The sequence below is a fragment of the Macrobrachium nipponense genome, chromosome 27 (genome assembly GCF_015104395.2).
Source record: "Macrobrachium nipponense isolate FS-2020 chromosome 27, ASM1510439v2, whole genome shotgun sequence".
Lineage (NCBI taxonomy): Eukaryota > Metazoa > Arthropoda > Malacostraca > Decapoda > Palaemonidae > Macrobrachium > Macrobrachium nipponense.
Window position 1 is genome coordinate 75405285 of NC_087216.1, and position 18016 is coordinate 75423300.

The following is an 18016-nucleotide window of genomic DNA, read 5'->3' on the forward strand; positions in this document are numbered from 1 at the left end:
CACTGCTAGTTACTGGTAATCAGGTATCATGAAAAAAAAAAAACTTAAATAATATGTACTATCAGGTCCACTTCTCAATGCAGCAGACATGGAAACTGACAAAAATGAGATGTTCCGAAAACATAGGACAAACAGCTAAAATGAAGTTCAATGACAGCATAAAATAAATGGGATAGTTGCAGATATGGTACCCAGCAACTAGAAAATATAAAGAAATCTTAAAGGCAGAAATGTTTTAGACATTTAATGAGAAGGTACCAGATATACAAGTAACAGACGAGGACCAATAGGGAGGCCCATTGAAGGAAAATCTAATGTAAAAGCATTGATGATGAAATCCTCTCAACATAAAACATTAAATGCACAGGGTGATGGAACAGGGAACCAATTTTCCCTCAACTACCCCCATACAACAAAGGAAACAAGAAATACAAGGACATGAAGTACAATTTAACCCCCCAAGTAAATGATACCACTGCCTCTTGGTAGAGAGAATTTATGGAAAATGAAATTAAGAAAATTAAGATTACATGAACTACATTCTATTTTAATATTAATACACTTTCACCCTATTCATTACTCTATAATATATGGTGGACCATGATGAGTCACAGCACTTACGTGAGCCTCAAACCACAACGAAGATCAACAGCCAGATTTGTGACAGCAAAGTCAAACTCATCCAAGTGGGTCTGCTTGTGCTTAACGACGTATCCTAAGTATCCCAGGTGCTTTGTGATGTCTCCAACCCCAGAGAGGAAATCGCGAGCAAAGGCAATCAAGATGTCCCTGCTTGACTGTGAGAAGAAATCAAACAATTACAAGAACATACTTCACTGAAATGTAAGAGTAATAAAGTTACGGGCAATTGACTTACCAAGAACCACGTTAAAATATTGTAATGTGGAACAACTTGGACATCCTAAAATTTCAATGGTTAATTTTGTTAAGAACAAAATGTCATAGCAGGGATACTTTATAATACTTAACATTTTCCCAAATTTCAAATGATCATAAGTTTAACTCAACCACCAATGTACCTGTTAATCTTGCGCAAGGTTAACCTAAGGATTTATTCTCAAACAAAAGGTGAAAACCAGGAAAAAAACTAATACTTTATTACCCAATACAAGGACAAAATTAAAGTTGGTTTAAAGAGAGCATGGTTGCAACTACATACACCACTACTGAATGGTGACAAAACTTTGTATCACAAAACGAACCTTATAAGGAGCTTCTTTGTTGAAAAGGCAAGGGTCATGATCAATGAGTCTTTCTGTCTTGGCATGATCAAGGAACAGAACCACAAGCAAGAATTTCTTCAACTGGAAGGTCTTGATAGCCTCATCGTAACCAGCCCGATACGAGTGGGGGACAGATGGATGAGCATATTTTGCAGCTATATCTGGATTAGCAATGAGTCTGAAATAGAGGTGTCACATGAAACAAACATCTCCCACTTATATCACTTGGTTGTCATCTCAGCTTCAAACTGAATACAGACACCACCCTACTTATGTACATTCAACTTACAAACATTCAAATACAAACAAACGTGATTGCAAATAAAAATTGTGTTCATAGCACTAACCTTTGCCACCTGTAAGTTTAAATTTTGTCTTGCATGCTTATTCTGTACATAAAGTACTATATGTACAGCGTACAGTATTGTTTTAGGATAAAATAAAAGTACAGTACTGTATTGATTTTAAATGATACTGTACTTCAATAGGCATGAAGTGTACTGTAACACACTTACAAACAATTCAGCATACAAATAGCTGTCCAGAATGTGACTCCTAGGCAGGGTGGTTTCTGTATATCTCTACAGCCAGAAGAACCAAGTTGCAAATTTTAGAACCTTGTTCAAAAGGTAAAGTCTACTTCATACATCCAATAAAAAGCACAATACAGGCAGTCCCCGGGTTACGACAGGTTTGGCTTACTACGCTTTTTTAATACAGTGGACCCTCCGTATTCGCGTTCTCCAGATTCGCGGACTCACACATTCGCGGATTTCTCTCGGGAACGTTTCCCTGCATTATTCGCGGAAAATCCGCGCATTCGCGGTATTTTTCTATGATAAATATCCACAAATTCCTGGTTTTTTTGATGAATTTCATCATAAAATGCACTTTTTGTGATAAAACTATAAAAAAAACCATGTAGGAAAATTTTTAGTGGGTTTTTCTTGAGTTTTAACTAACAAAATAGGCTGTTTTTAGCATTTTTATAGGGGTTCCAAACATTCGCGGATTCTAACTATTCACGGGGGGGTCTGGTACGCATCCCCCGCGAATACAGGGGGACCACTGTATATTCATAAGAAATAATTTCCTGGGTTATGATGTATGTTCCAGGGGTATGACACTTATGATGATGATCCGATGGAAGAAATATGACTCTAAAATGGCAAAATAATAATTTGCATTTTTTTTTTTTTTTTTTTTTTTTTTTTTTTATTAAGAAAAGCTCAATACAAATGCAGGTTACATAATTTTCAAGACACCCCAAGGATTAAGAGTAAGGTTTTCTTAAGATTTTCAACAAAGTCTCAGCTTACAACGTGGCATAGGTACGGAACCGATGTCGTCAACCAGGGACTGCCTGCATTTCCTTTTGTGTAAATTAAGGGAAACACTGACAAAACAATGCAAACAGTACCTTGTGATGATGAAATGTGTTAGACCAGCAATATCACTGTTACTATTCAAGAAAAGCAGTTCTCCGTAGATGGTCTCTAATCCAATGCGAAGCCAAAATGGATTGTAGCATAACACTAAAGTCAACAACCGCTGCTTCAGTTCTGAAAATGAGATGTAAATAACCAATTAATTTCCTTCCTTTTGTCTTCATTGATTCCTCTGGTACAAAGCAAGTCAACCATACATGTTAAAATAATCATCAACCCATCCTACTTTTGAAATAAACATGAGAAACTTAGAATCTTAGCATTATTTTTAATTGAAGCCCACTATCACTAAATACTATAGGTTGAACCACAGAAATAGTTTTGGATCAATTTGATGTAAATTGATCAAACCTTACACATGAGAACTGAACCAAAAATGAGGAAGTAAATGGCAGATGATGTTTCCAGATGCTAGAAAATAAACAACACTATTAAAGCATATGACAAGAAAAGAAAAGGTAAACTCTGGTGGAAGATCTGACAGACAGACAGTATGGGTTGCCAACCATTACGTGAGTCTAAGGTGTAAGTGAGGACTTTAGGGCAAATGGAAATTTAGACAGAAAATACTTATATTAAAAGGGAAAATCCAACATGTGAATAACCCCTTTAAGGGTAAAACCTGACACACTTTAAAGATGACAACCCAAAGTTATAGCTTCTTGAAACTTGATACACAAAACAGATAATGGAGACCTAGATCTCATGAGATCAGGCAGAAAGGTGCACAGGACAAGGAAGAGTAGAAAGAGCTAAGATGTCCAAGCTCATTACAGGAAAAACTGACAATAAAACATTTATGCCGATGATAAGTTTCAAGGATCTAAAAATTTTCTCTGAAGCTGAAATTTGGAAGCACACAAGTTATAACACTCACCCATATCTGCGTGACTCATCCTGTCATCTCGTATCCTGATTAACTTCTTGTCAATAGCAACTTCCAGTTTAAACACAGTCTCTACAATTTTGTCACTTTGGAACAGTCGACAGGCTTTCCTCCGCAAACGGTTCAGCCTCCTTGCTACCGTGTAGGCCCGCAGTGATAAAACTTCTTTAGTGGGCGCTTGTTGTACCTGAATTCTCTTTGTTGCTTCTGTCCACAGCTTGCCCATATCAACTGTAAGAGACCCAAATAAATTCAGAGGGTAATGCTTACAATGCTTATTAATATATTATTATAAAACAGACCACTAGGTCCCCTTTTCGGAACTTAAAATCAGAAGTAAAGAAAGAGCTGGAGAACATGAATCAATGTACGTAAAGGAAAATTAAATTAATTTATACAATAGAGTTATAAGTTTGTAACTTTACATATAAATTGAAATTTCTGACACGAGCAAAATACTGGCCGCGCAATGTTGAAATATTCCCAGAAAAAAGCAAAGGCTGTCGTCCCTAATGTAGGAAAACTATATGAACTCTCCATTTTAAAGAGATATAGAGAAGCCTTAAGTGTCTCATCATACTTTTTTATAATAAAAAATCTTAACACTGGAAACAAAAACATGGGTCATCTACAGAGTAATTCATTCAGCCTACAACAGACAGAAATTGTACACCTTTGATTATTCCATGTTTCCATAGTTAAGCTTACATCTGTGGATGATACAGAATAGTATATAAAATTTAGGCCAAAGGGTCAGTGCTGGGACCGATGAGGTCATTCAGCACTGAAACAGAAATTAACAGTAAATAAATCTGATAAGTGTAACAGGATGAAAACATTGCAGTTGCACTATGAAACAATTGTTAGAAGTTGGAGAGTAAGATGGAAGAAGGAGAATATGAACGGAAGTACAGTAAAAGGAATAAAAAGGGTTACAGCTAGGAGTCAAGGGAACACTACTGAGAACCTTAAGTAATTCTTACAATGCATTGTATGAGGTGCACTGATGGCCCTACCCCACCTACAGGGAGGTGAATGATATTGTATGCTTTAACAATGCTACTTAATAAACATTAACAACAAAAGAACCATCATCAAAGGAAAAGGAAAACAACTGAAAAACTACATGACAATATACCTTTCTTCATAGCCTCAGCCACATCTTCCTCTTCTGGGGGAGTCAGGATAAAGTTAAGCCACTTCGTGAAACCGAGAATTTGCTTATCAATCCATCGGCTGTCATAGTAGACGTTTCTGAGGATGGACAAAATATGAGTATACTAGTAACACTTACAAAGCAGATACATCTATTACTGAATAGTCCACCACTAGCATTATCAAAACATCATTTTGATTACCCAGCCTAGTCACATATCTCAACTTGTAAGTAGTCAAAAGTGGTTGATTACTATAGTATTACAGTTTTAGCAATTGTACCCTTTTATAAAAGCAGAAAGGAACACGCAAAAGGCATCCAATATTGAAAGGAGTCTAATTATGAAAAATAAGTGCAGGAGTAGAGAATAAACTACAAAGAAATAATATATGAAATCAAATTAGATATCAAAGGAAAAAACAACGGTTGTAAACGGAACATATGTCATGCTGTTTGTGTGATGTTGAAAAATTCATAGATATATACATACACATATTTGCAATTATAAAAGGAAAGTTTTCACGTGTTCTTCAGCATGTTTTACATGAGAAAGCCCTTGTATGTTATAATCATATACATACAAATGTGAGCCTACTAAAAAAAAAATAAATAAATAAATAAACACCAAATTCAAACTACAGTAGTACACTCAAATTCGAAGTAGGAAGATCAATCCATAATGTCTCCAAAGGAACCAAAAGTGAAAATTACAAAAAAGACATTTTAGTGGGAAGACAGAAAAGAAATGGAGAAAACAATGCAGTTATGGGTAAAGGGATACCTGACTGCATAAGTTTACTATATGCTAGAAGGGAGACTAAGCAAAAGCATGTAGAATGTAATATGTTAATGTTATCGCATAAGCTTAACGATCTTAAATCTACTTTCCTCCAATTCAATCATAGTCTTTTAATAGGAACAAATCATTGATTGAGCCCTACAAAGTCTGCAAATGATTCAATGATCTCCAGCTGCTACAAAAAGCAGGATAAGACAAAATGAGTTACTATTCTTCTCGCATTTTTTTTTTTATCTTAATTTCTTTTTTAATAAGTGATATCACTTCTTTCTGCATTTCCCTTTACTTCCTCCTAATGAACACAATATTCTTTGGAAGCTTGAATTTCAAGTCAAAGGCCCCTTTTGGCTACTTCCATATGAATAGCTTTCATCTTCTGAATTATAAACTGAGAAAATTCATGTTTTTTTTTTTATGTAACTCAAAAATAACAACACAGAATAATGAGAAGTTGCTTAAAAGTATCTTTACTTCTCCAAATTGACATGTAGGGCATATTGTAATTATGTATTGTCCACTACGAGGTAGCTTAAGTGTTTACGTATGCAAGTAGCAGCAGGATAAAGGAAATGATTATAAACAGATTCAACAAGACCAAGAGCTCAAGAGAAGAAACTGGATGCCATACAGATGAATGTATGGAGTGACAAAAATGGACAGGGTCAAGAATAAAAGAAGGGAACTACAAGTTTTAGAACTATCAAAGAAGGCCCAGGAAAGAAAACTGCAGTGGTACGGTCATGTGATGAGAAGGGATGACAAATGAATTGCAGTCCAACCTCGGATTTTTTAAGCTCTTGTTTTTGTAAGATTCAGCTTGCAGAGACTTTTCCACAAAATTTTGACTCTGGTTTCGTACATATCCTTGGATTTCATACACCCAGAGACACTCCTTCCAGAGCCCACCCTGTAATTAGCCCTCGTATCGAACCCTCAAACAAAGCATCGCGCGACCCATTCTGCTTTAAAAGGCGAGAAACACTATAGAATTTAAGAAAGAACTCATAGCAAAGTGTTGGGGGATGTTGCATGCCGATCTCGGTAAGATAATGCCTACAAGTGCTGCTGTTAGTTATTATTAATAGGGCTTAGTTTTTCCAGACCTCTGAGTCTTGAGTAGACTCTACTCGCGCTAGTATGCTGCTGTTAGTGAATTTAAGGACAACAGAGACTGGCTTGAAAAATTCAGAAAGCAAACATGCATGCATAATGTGCCTACTTCAGTGATTAAGGGGGCCGGCCGGAACCTCTATACTATACAGTGGTATAGGGCGAAAAATGCAAAGTCATGAAAAAATTCATGGAGCTTCATATGGCAATTGAGAATACGAATACGAAATATTTCGTCAAAATTCCACTTACTTTCGTAGTTACAAGGTAATTAGTAAACATAACTCAATAAGCCTAAAACATTCATCCGTACAAGAAAATGCAATATTTCTTCTGTTATCATAAATTTTGATAATTATTGGCAAAGAAATTGTGAGAAATGGCATCTGTAGAGATTCCGTGGCTCGCAGATGCAGAAGCGAGTATCTGGTTCAACCATGAATCAGTGCGACCATAGATTTCAAGTAGATTACACGTTCGAGTTTCACCTCGTGAGTTTCGCTTGCTTTCACGTATGTTTATGTATGTTTCGGCAAGAAGTTCATCATGCCAATGAGGAAAAGACAAGGAAAACATCTCGCTAAAAACATACAGACGCAAGAAAAATCGCTCAAGCATTATTACAGAATATCATAATATACGCGTAGTTAGTGAAGAGAGAGGGGAGGGTTGCTTAGTAACGCCCCCTTCTTGCCTGACAGCACACGTCACACTATGCCCAAGGCTCGTATCTTTGAGCAAAGAGATCTTCATTTATGATAAATAACATAGTTTTGGTTTTTTAATACCCAAAATGGACTATGAAATTCATAATAATCATGATTTATTAAATTGTCTTTGTAAAAAGAGAGTACATCTTCGAGTTTCACCTCTGACATTCTCTTGCATTTATGTTTGTTTATCTTTGTTTCGCCAAGAATGTCATCATGCCAAAGAGGAAAATACAAGGAAAACATCTCGCTAACATACAGAAGAAGAAAATTTGCTGTAATAAGCCGAGTTAGTGAAGGGGAGAGAGGGGGTTACGTAGGAAGGAGTGCCCCATCTTGCCTCAAGCAGTGCCCCAGGCTACGATATATGAGCAAAGGGATCATCATTTATGATTAAATTATGATAAATAAAATAGTTTTGGTTTATTAATACACAAAAAAGAAATATACATTCATAATAATCATTATTTATTAACATTGTCTTTATAGAAATACGAAGGAAAACTTTGAACGCCCGTATCTCAAAACTATACTTATTGACCTTCAAAGTCTATCTCCTCACTTAGTTTTAAAGCTATAACATTGGAATTTGGTATATAACTCAGAAAGACATTATAGAACAATCAAATAGAGCCCTTTTTTCCAATTTTTGTTTCGTCTTTTTTTTATACATTTTTTACTCGTGATTTATAGGGTTTATTTTTTTACCATATTGAAAAATTCATATCTAGCAAAAAAATGAAGTTTTCATAATAAAACTAATATTGTAATACTTACCTGAACACCTGAATTAGCCCTGGTCACTGACCAGCCCGAACTATATCCCCACACATTTACCCACTAAGTGGGTAATTTTAACTGTCAAGTGTTACCAACGCTGCAGGTAAAATCTAGTCAAATGAGTTACCTGTGTTACCGTTGGCAACGCTGCCGCAAATACCTGCCACCAGTGGCCTGTCTCCTCATTCCTCAATTGAATCATTCACTATCAAATTGAAGTGGGGAGGAGGGTGGGAATCATTCAGGTGTTCAGGTAAGTATTACAATATTAGTTTTATTATGAAAACTTCATATTGCAATACACTCCCTAAACACCTGAATTAGCCCGATTAACAACATTTAGTCGGAGGCAGGGTCAATCTCATTCAGCCCGACCTGTCCACGGAACATATGCAGGTAACTCATAAGCAACCTAGCATGTATAAAAGCATGTATCCTCACCTAGTTATCTAAACTCGGAGGTGTGGATGTTTGCAAAGAAAGTACTTCAAAGTCAGTGTTGAGTCTAACGTACTATCTGAGTCAGAAGTACCTCCCATGTGATAAGCTATACTTCTTATTCATGGAGTCAAAAAAAAAAACAAATCTCCTCACCTGGTTGTCCAGCTCAGTAACTGAGGATGCTTGCATAGGAAGTACCATACCGTCGGTGTCGAGTCCTAGGTACCGCCTGAGTCTGAAGAACCTCCCATGTGGTATTCTATACCTCTCATGTATGGAGGGGAAATGGTGAACCTCCCATGTGGCTATAGCCTCTCATGTATGGAGGAGAAGTTGAGTGTGCAGGACCTTCAGTTCTCTACTGCTCACTGATGTAGATGACTTGTGCTGAAGAAGTAGTAGTTATTCCAACATGACCATCGGGATGTGCCTAACCTCAAGGAAGGGCCTAGGGACACACTGTCTAAGCTTGACCAACAGAAACACTAGAGTTCATTAGACTATCACTGCCTCCCTAAACTTCTAACACCCTGAAGTTCATTTAGACTATCACTGCTTACCTAAACTTCTAACACCCTAACTCTACCAAGCCAACTATCAAACTGAGTTACCGCAACAACAGGACCCCGAGAGTAACCTCTCTGAAGAAACTGAAATTCCTTAAGGTACGGTGTTGTGAAAAACCACAACTACTCAAGAAAAAAAAAACACCTACACAATCGCCGACAGCGAAACATTCCTCTGGAAGCCAAAGGGTAGCCCTCCGCATACTTGCGCCCTTGGATTGACTAAGAGTCCTTCGTTATGAGTGTCCGGTATAGGCAATGATTTAACAATAGTCCCTCCTCTCCTTGCCAAAAACATAGCATAACCCTCCGAAATGTTAGTCTTGGTATGCAAACCCCATCGAAACCAAAGTGAAGAGGTTATCAAACAGTCCAGGCTCAGAAAAACACCCATCAACTCTCACCACATCCACACAGAGTGGCTGTGAAAGGTGTCCTCCAAATACGAGCCTCATGATCCAAAACCCTTACCACACGAATCAATGAAGGAACCCAATAGAGAAAAACCTCAAATGACTCGTAAACCGGAAGTCGGACTCCGGCAGAGGAGTTACCCGCTACCTCATACAGAAAAATGATGCTAGCTTAAGTCATTCCCCAAAAACTGCCCGACTCGCCGAAACCAGACTACCCTACTTGATGTTTGAGAGACTGCTGGTTCGATTGAATACAACATATCAAACATTACATGAATTAACTGAGATCCCTCCGGAGCCTGGAATGCGGAAAGATAGAATGGACAAAGTCCACAATCCGTTATACTCGCTTCCTTCGCCGGAGAAAAAAAAAAAACCACAACTAGCAAACGAGTCTATCTTCAAAGGTATCTATCCTCTGTCAGACCTGTCCGGCCACACCCAAACAGGAAAAAAAAGGAGAAAAGCCGAACCCCGAAAAACAGCACCCAAGAACCCGGTACCTACTACGCCTGGCTGCTCGATACCAAACGACATAAGATCCCATCATATCTGAGCCTACCGATCCGATTGCGCAACGATATACCAAGATGATCATAAACTACTGTGCAAGTCGTACTCTACTGCGCAACCCACACCCCCCCCCAGACATCATGATGTAACCCCTGCTGTCCGACCGCTGTCCACCCGCTCACAAGAGCGAACTGTCTGTCACCAGTTCCGCAAAACCTGTAAGAGTTAGTCACTCGACTGCGGATACCCTCACTATCCAGTGACGATAACGTTACGCCTGAGCCGAAAATACATTGGCGATGAACGACCACGCATGCGAGCACCCATACTGTTGCGCCAAACATGTACCAACCAAGACGATGACCTAACCTTGAACCAGTCTCAATTTACTGTGAAACTCCGCACTCACCATTGACTATGACACGAGACCAGAACGACTACAATAGGCGGGCAACACCCCTTAAGAGCGAAGAAGTCGCAAAACGCGATCCAACTAACCCCCTTTACCAATACGTACTAAACCTAGACTGGAATCCGAAGCAAGTGAGGGAAAGAAGTACTCCCAGACACGGAATCAAGGTCGAACCCACCTTGAAAACCCCATAAGGACGGAACATAAAAGCAGCAGGAAAAAGTTGAGAAAATCAGGAGAGAGAGAAAAGTCACTACGAGTAACCCACAGGAACACCTAGCGCCAATATTGTGCAGGTGGAGAACCAACTGTGCGGTACAGTGCTTTAATAACGGGTTACGAACTGCGGAACCAATGGGAGCCGCAGAAGGAATTACCAGCTACCCTAAGAAAGGGGGCCGAGGGCACAAAAGGTGCTAATTACGATGCAGACGAACTGCGAACGGCCGTAGCACCCCCCCCCCCCCCCCACCAGCAATTACCGCGGTAAGCACGTTACGTCTCACACCCCTAAGGTATATAAATGGGAACGAAGAAGGAAGATTACTAACTACCATATGAAAAGAGTGGGTGGTGACAACCGGTATCGATACAGTCAACGATTGCGCAGGTGAATCTCCAACTGCCGTAGCCTCCTCAAGAACTACGGACACATTACGTCTCAAAACAAGTAAAGATGAAAATACGGAGTTGCGGAACCGCCTTGAAGCATCAACATCAGCAGCCTGAGAACTACAGGACCCGTGGAAGGTGCTACGAAGGCAGCCCCTCCAAATTATTTCCTTTAACCCGGAGAGAGAGAGAGAGAGAGAGAGAGAGAGAGAGAGAGAGAGAGAGAGAGAGAGAGAGAGAGATTGAAATCATCTCCAAATTTCAGGATGAAACAATGAAACTGGCTCTACTGTGATATTGGTAAAAACAGGATGAGCGAGAAGACTCCGAAGCGACATCCGAAGAATGAGCAGCTGAAGAAGGTTGTGTAAAGACATTATAAGTTTTAACAGAAAAACTGGGCGAGAGAAAACTAGACCGACTGTTTCCCATGATAATCTGAGAAACATTAGAAAATCAGGAAATTATTCAAGACGTGGTCGTGAATGCAGTCCGTATTGAAGCTACCGTAATTAACTTGCGTTAATTCGATTTTACGATGGGGTTAGTATTTAAAATCGGAACTACATTGCAAATAAGTCTTCCTATATCTCTCGTGCAGCTGGCGTAGGCAGCATCGTGCATCAGACAGCGAGATTGTAGGGTTTAAAATAGAATTTAGGCCAAAGGCCGAATATTGGGAACTATGAGGTCATTCAGCGCTGAAGGGAAATTGACAGAAAAATCTTTGAAAAGGTGTAACAGGAAGAAAAACCTCTCTGTTGCACAATGAGTCAATTGTTAGGAGAGGGTGGAAAAACAGCATAGTAGAGAAAAAAAATGAAATCAGGAAAGTAAGAGAGAGAGAGAGAAAGAGAATATTACAATCGTCTAACTTCTCCACCTCCATAAATTTGCACCCTCTTCTAAGTTAAAAGGTATTATCTTAATGATAATATACTCATATAAATGCGTACAGCTATGAACAACCGAACGAGAACTTGTTGCTAATACGATCGAATCCGATAGGAACATCACTTTATTGTATTGATCGGCGTGCGAAAGTAATCGAATCCGATAACAACGTCTGTTTATTGTATTCATCCGCGTGCGACGGTAATTACTGTATTCATGTTATAAATGTAGCTGAAGCTGATAAGGCAAAATTACGTGCATCAGCAACCTGGATAGAGGTCCCAAGCTTTTGTATGAATTCAAACGCAGCCGTGGTAAAATAAAGTAATAGCATGAAAGAGCTCGTTTACTGTTGTTTCACACCGGTAAAGATTAATCAAGTGTAAGGTTCGTAATACCTATGAAAACGAGTGAAAAACGAACGGAATCGTTAAATTTACGCATCTAAGCCGAGGGAAAAACTAGCTTCCAATGAGACGTATTAGTCAAATTTTGGCCTTAAATTACATCGTAAGACGAACAGCCTGACTTAGTTTTATAAGTTAAGTATCCAGATACTCATTATGGTAACATTAGCCGAGACCAAGTGATATGGTTGAATCTGGAGCCAAGGAAAAAAAGACTAGCCGGCATCATTGTCTGTTTAAGCCACGCCTCCTTACAACAGTGCTGTTTTGACAAGCTTGTGTAATTGTAATTTAATTGAAAAGTAATAAATTACATATTTCAATTTAATTGAAATTTTTAATTGAAAATTAATAAATTATATTTTAAGGTAATTAAATTAACTTTATTAGGCCAAATATTAATTTCAGTTGTCACTGTAATTTAATAATACAACTGGTAATTCTTTTGTAACTGTAATTGACATAAGCACAATGTAATTACTGACAGCCATTAGTCTGTTAAACGTATGAAGACGTCATACAACGCATTCCTTATAGTATCTGACATCTAATTATATGCCACAAGATACCAGTATTGACTATGTTAAATGTCAACATAGTTGAAAACACGTTTCCTTCAAGAAAACACGTCTCCTTCAAGACGACAAACCTGGCCTAAGTAAGGAAGAGTTGTTACGTTAGTTACGCTAGCCAATCAGGACAAGAATGAGGTGGATACGGCGACGCAAACCCGTATTCGCCATCAGAGCGTGAATGACTGCCGAGTTAGTATTTATACTACGCTAATATGATAATACATACAATACAATAAATGCTTTAGTCGGACAGAATCTGGTCTTCATTCTGTTCGATGACATTCATATTGAATTATACTAAGATCGGATTCTCGTTCGTTTCAATTACATCTGTACTGAATTATCCGTAGTCAGAATGCCTGAGCCTAAAGCGTTAGCCACTATAAAAATCACTCTACCGTTATGTAGTACAGCGAATACTTTTGGCTAGGCTAGGCTACTGTACATGCATACGATATATCATCGTGAACACTAGGCTAGCCGTAGTTAATTTTATTCGATTTCTCTACATAACGAATTATCGTACGTCGATATGCGTTGAACAGAGAATTAGTCGATATTAAAAATTACGCTATCGTATAAGTAGAGGAAAGTAACCTTAAAGACGAAGGATAAGTATTCAACCCTTCAGAACCCGACAGACCCGAAACCAGATCTGAAAGGCCAACCATGGCCTAAAAGATTCTGACGCAAGGAACTCGAAGCAAGAAACACCCAAGAGGCTCTAAGGACAGTGTCCCTCTATAAACTACTACTTATAATAGACGACCGACGGAAGAAGCCTGCACTTCTCTTCCTAAACACTATTTAGCCTATTATCCCTACTCGTCTGTATCTGACCTAAATTTTCATCATCCTGAGAACTTACAAATCGAGGGGACGGGAAATCTGCTGCCAACACTGCCTGCTCCGCGCCGGGGGGGCCGGCAGAACCTACCCACTCGGAGGCTTTTGCGTTCTCCATTACCCCAGCACCCGTTAGGGCTGGTTCTGGAACAGGCGGGGGGGCTGAAAAAGAACAATTAGAATTCACTATACTACTAGTACCACTATCTCTATTTTTGTTAAATTATTCGTCAGGCTAGAAATATGCTTAACATACTAGATGATAACCTGTCCACTAATTTCTGGAATAACTAACTAATGTTTCGTTGTCTCCTGACCAAGACAAACATCTCTGACTAGTATTGCAATAAACCTTCCTACACGAAATAACGAAAAGAACGTCGATCATGTGTGCGGGTACTCATCCTACGCTTGAAGGGCGTGCAGAGCCGATGAGCACCAACATATCCAGCAGTAGAAGGCTCGATCATTGAACTGTAGATGAAGTAGAAGCAGAGGCGTTTGTAGTCAGCGACAACGTTTTTATAGCCGATGACCAACATATCCAGCAGTAGAAGGCTCGATCGTCGAGGCGTTTGTAGAAGGCGATGACGTTTATTTCATAACTTATCCATAGCGAGTACAAAGTAGCTATCCAAAGTGAAACGGGAAAATTCGTAGTTTGTAACCAAGATGCGAAAACTCTTTGAGTGGGGTCGGGCTAAATTACCAAAAGTTCGCCTGATGTGGGACTGATCCGCACAGCAAGGCGAACAAAAAACAATTGAGGAATGAGGAGACAGGCCACTGGTGGCAGGTATTTGCGGCAGCGTTGCCAACGGTAACACAGGTAACTCATTTGACTAGATTTTACTTGCAGCGTTGGTAACACTGACAGTTAAAATTACCCACTTAGTGGGTAAATGTGTGGGGATATAGTTCGGGCTGGTCAGTGACCAGGGCTAATTCAGGTGTTCAGGGAGTGTATTGCAATATGACTTTTAGAAAAAAAAACTCTCCATTTGATTGGAGGTCTACATCAGGTCTATATATGGTAGTAATCCCAGGACTTAATATTAAATATCAAGGGAGGAGATAGAATTTGAAAAGTGGTTATTTTCGGGATAAATCGCCCTGCCGTCACAAAACCGAAGGTCAGAGGCGAAAATCATATGCGGTTTGGAGATGTCCCAAGTCACCTTATTAAGTGGTATGAATGTCAAAGTCCTGTCGTTAAAAAACGGCATTAGCCGGCCGGCCCCCTTAAGGACATGTTTGCAAAGTGGGGTGATGTAAAAAAAATTTTGAAGAATTATCATCCCAACAAAGATGTTGTAATCCATGTCTCCAACATGTTTAATGACAAATGCCATGTTTCACTTTTGGTAATTTTTAAAGATGCCAGAAACAAATGTCTCTGGGCAGTTTTGTTGTGCAATAGGAGTCCAGTGATTCTGAACCTTGTCCTAGCACCATAAAAGACCAAGAGGGGAAGTAACCCCAGATAGGTCCTGAATATCTGAAGTCCTTCTTGAGGGGAATTCCCCTTCCTAAGAATTTCTCCTCCTCTCCATCTTCCATATGCTAACAAGAGTCTTCTATAAAGGTAAGAGAGAGGTGTATATCTTCATTCATCCATTTCATTAGTCATTTATATTCCTTTCAAATTGTTTTCTGTATGTAAAACTGTGTATATTCTCTATAAAGTGTATTTTCAGTTAATATTTTTGGGTGTCTTGAACGCACTAATTGGATTTACATTATTCCTTATGGGAATTATTGTTTCGGATTTCATATGTTTCAGGCTTCGCGAGATGTTCTGGAACAGATTACATAAGAAAACAGAGGTTCCACTGTATTATATTATTTCAGTAGATGAAACCTATTCACATGGAACAAGCACACAGAGGCCACTGACTTGAAATTCAAGCTTCCAAAGAATGTTGGTTTCAGTCTCCCAACGCAGACCCTACACTGCAGCAGTAACTCATCATGATACAGAGCCTGCTATTTTTCATCGCCCTGGGGAAGGCGTGAACTTGCGATATCTGAGTGGCACATGATGGCTCTAACCATCACACCAGCATAAGGAGGAGGGTGATGCAGATGGAAGTGCTTGGCGGGGGAACAGGAGGAAGACCGAAGAAGCAAAGGTGGTTGTAGTTAAAAGATCTGAGAGGCAAACAATTGTCAGAAGACTCTGTTTAATTGAGCCAGTTGGAGGGAAGTTGTCAAAACAATGACCCACACAGAAGAGGGAAAAGATGGAAAGAAAGAGTTCACCACAAAAACACAGTCATTTCTGGGTTTTCATAAGATTCGTCCAAATTTGTTTTTAACCCTTTGCCAAGATTTTCTGGGGAAGGGGGGGGGGGGGGGGGATGATGTCCAGAACTCATGCACAGTAAAATACCTTCTGGCTTACCACTTATGAGCTAAAAGATATGTTATCATTTGTTGTCAATTTGTTTTCCAGAGTAAAATGCTGGTTTTGTTGACAATCTGAAGTCAGATAATTTTACTTTACTGATCACTTCGAAAATGTAAAAAAAATTATATTGTTCAACTTTTGCGTTACATTTAGCAGAGGACAGAAACGGTTTTCCTTTTATATGTAAATATATGTATATATAAAAATCATAAGACATACATGAATTCTGTTTAAGTTGTCCCTACTTACAATGGAGATATTGTTAAACCATCCCCCGAAACTAGACATTATCCCAAAACCAATTAAAATATTTGATACATTTTTTCCAAGAATAACGTCACCAGAACCTCGAGGGGTGGAATTTGCGAGGCAACATATGAACCTCAAAGGCTTATATGAGAGGTAATGTTAAAAATGCTGGACATGTCAGTAGCAAGCAACAAAAGGAAACACATTCAAGGTGAAAGGCTGTGAGCTATGCAGTTGGGGTTTAAGAATGGATACAACTAAACAATCAGTACTGTCTACTTTGCCCTGGAAGGGACACTTTAAGGGAGAATTACACAAACGATAAGCCAGCCTCAACAGATTAAAGATTGTAGAAATCTTGGAATAACAGAAGTGATTTTCATAGATGGAAAAGTTAACTTACTTGGCAGCAAATGGATTTGGATGATGTACAATGGATGTCTTGCTAGATTTGATTAGAGTCAACTGGGATGGCGCCGCTCTAATTCCCAGGGATTTTTTGAAGACTGTCCGTCTACGATCTTCTATGCTTGTATTTGACATTTTTGATGTAGATGTACTGCAGTTTACAGAGCTTGTGTCTAGACTTGAATCTGAAGAATCTTTGGCCAAATGAGGTAAAGACATTGTAATGTCTACGGTTGAAGAAGTATTTCTTGAATTTCTTTTTCCATTTGATTGATCAATACCTGACAGGTTGCTTGTGGATGCTGAGCCTCTTACTGAGCACTTTGCCCTGGATGAAGCCATACTATGAGGCCTTTGTCCCAAGCGTGGATTTGAAGATGACTTCTGAAGGCCTGAAAAGCAAGAAAATATGAATTATATACAACATACTGAGATTTTAGAGAAAGATGGCTAATGTATGATTAGAATGTAGTTATACTATCATTATTACAGAACTAAAGAGGATTAGAGGCCACCCAGTCTTATTTCTATACAGAGAGAGTAGACATAAAAGGGAAAAGATGACAATTATTGATAAAGTTCCCCCCAAAAAACAAGCAGAAAGGGCACAAGGGAATTCTGGCAGAAAATGAACAGGATATACAAGTGTTAAGAAGACAAGCCTCTAATAAGAATTTAAATGATGATGAATAATTAAAGCTTGCCCACATAAACTCTATCAGAACTGCACAACTTTGTTTACACCATACACTTAAGGAATCAATTAAAATTACCAAAGACAATATTTTAAAACTGAATGAAACCACAAAATATAAAAATGACTAAAAAATACCAGCAAACATTTTAAACTGAATGAAATTAAGAATCCCACACAAAAATCTTTAAAATGCTGTAGCTAAATGACCTGATGCTGTGTGAAAACATTCCTATGATTCCTCCATCTCAGGTTCTTGTGCCAGTGGGCAAAAGGGTTTGAAGGTATTACGTAGTTTGTATTACATATATCCGTGCAATGAATAGTTAATTTTCTTTAATTTCCATCTTCATTTTCCATACAAACATCACACACCATTAGAGAATCACATTCCAAGGTACCCTGAGAGATCAGCTAAGGCTTGTTCTTTTATAAGAATG

General features: G+C 38.7%; 1 protein-coding gene across 1 annotated transcript in view; it reads right to left on the reverse strand.

Annotated features, from left to right (window-relative positions):
- Positions 1 to 17274, reverse strand: part of LOC135201094 (abnormal spindle-like microcephaly-associated protein homolog) — a gene marked incomplete at its 5' end in the record, with an annotated part of 64502 nt that extends 47228 nt beyond the window's left edge. Inside the window, 6 exon segments of the mRNA XM_064229988.1 lie at positions 622 to 797; positions 1224 to 1422; positions 2665 to 2806; positions 3570 to 3809; positions 4717 to 4832; positions 16878 to 17274. Of these exon segments, the coding sequence (XP_064086058.1) occupies positions 622 to 797; positions 1224 to 1422; positions 2665 to 2806; positions 3570 to 3809; positions 4717 to 4832; positions 16878 to 17274 (1270 nt within the window).
- Positions 17275 to 18016: the final 742 nt, after the last annotated feature.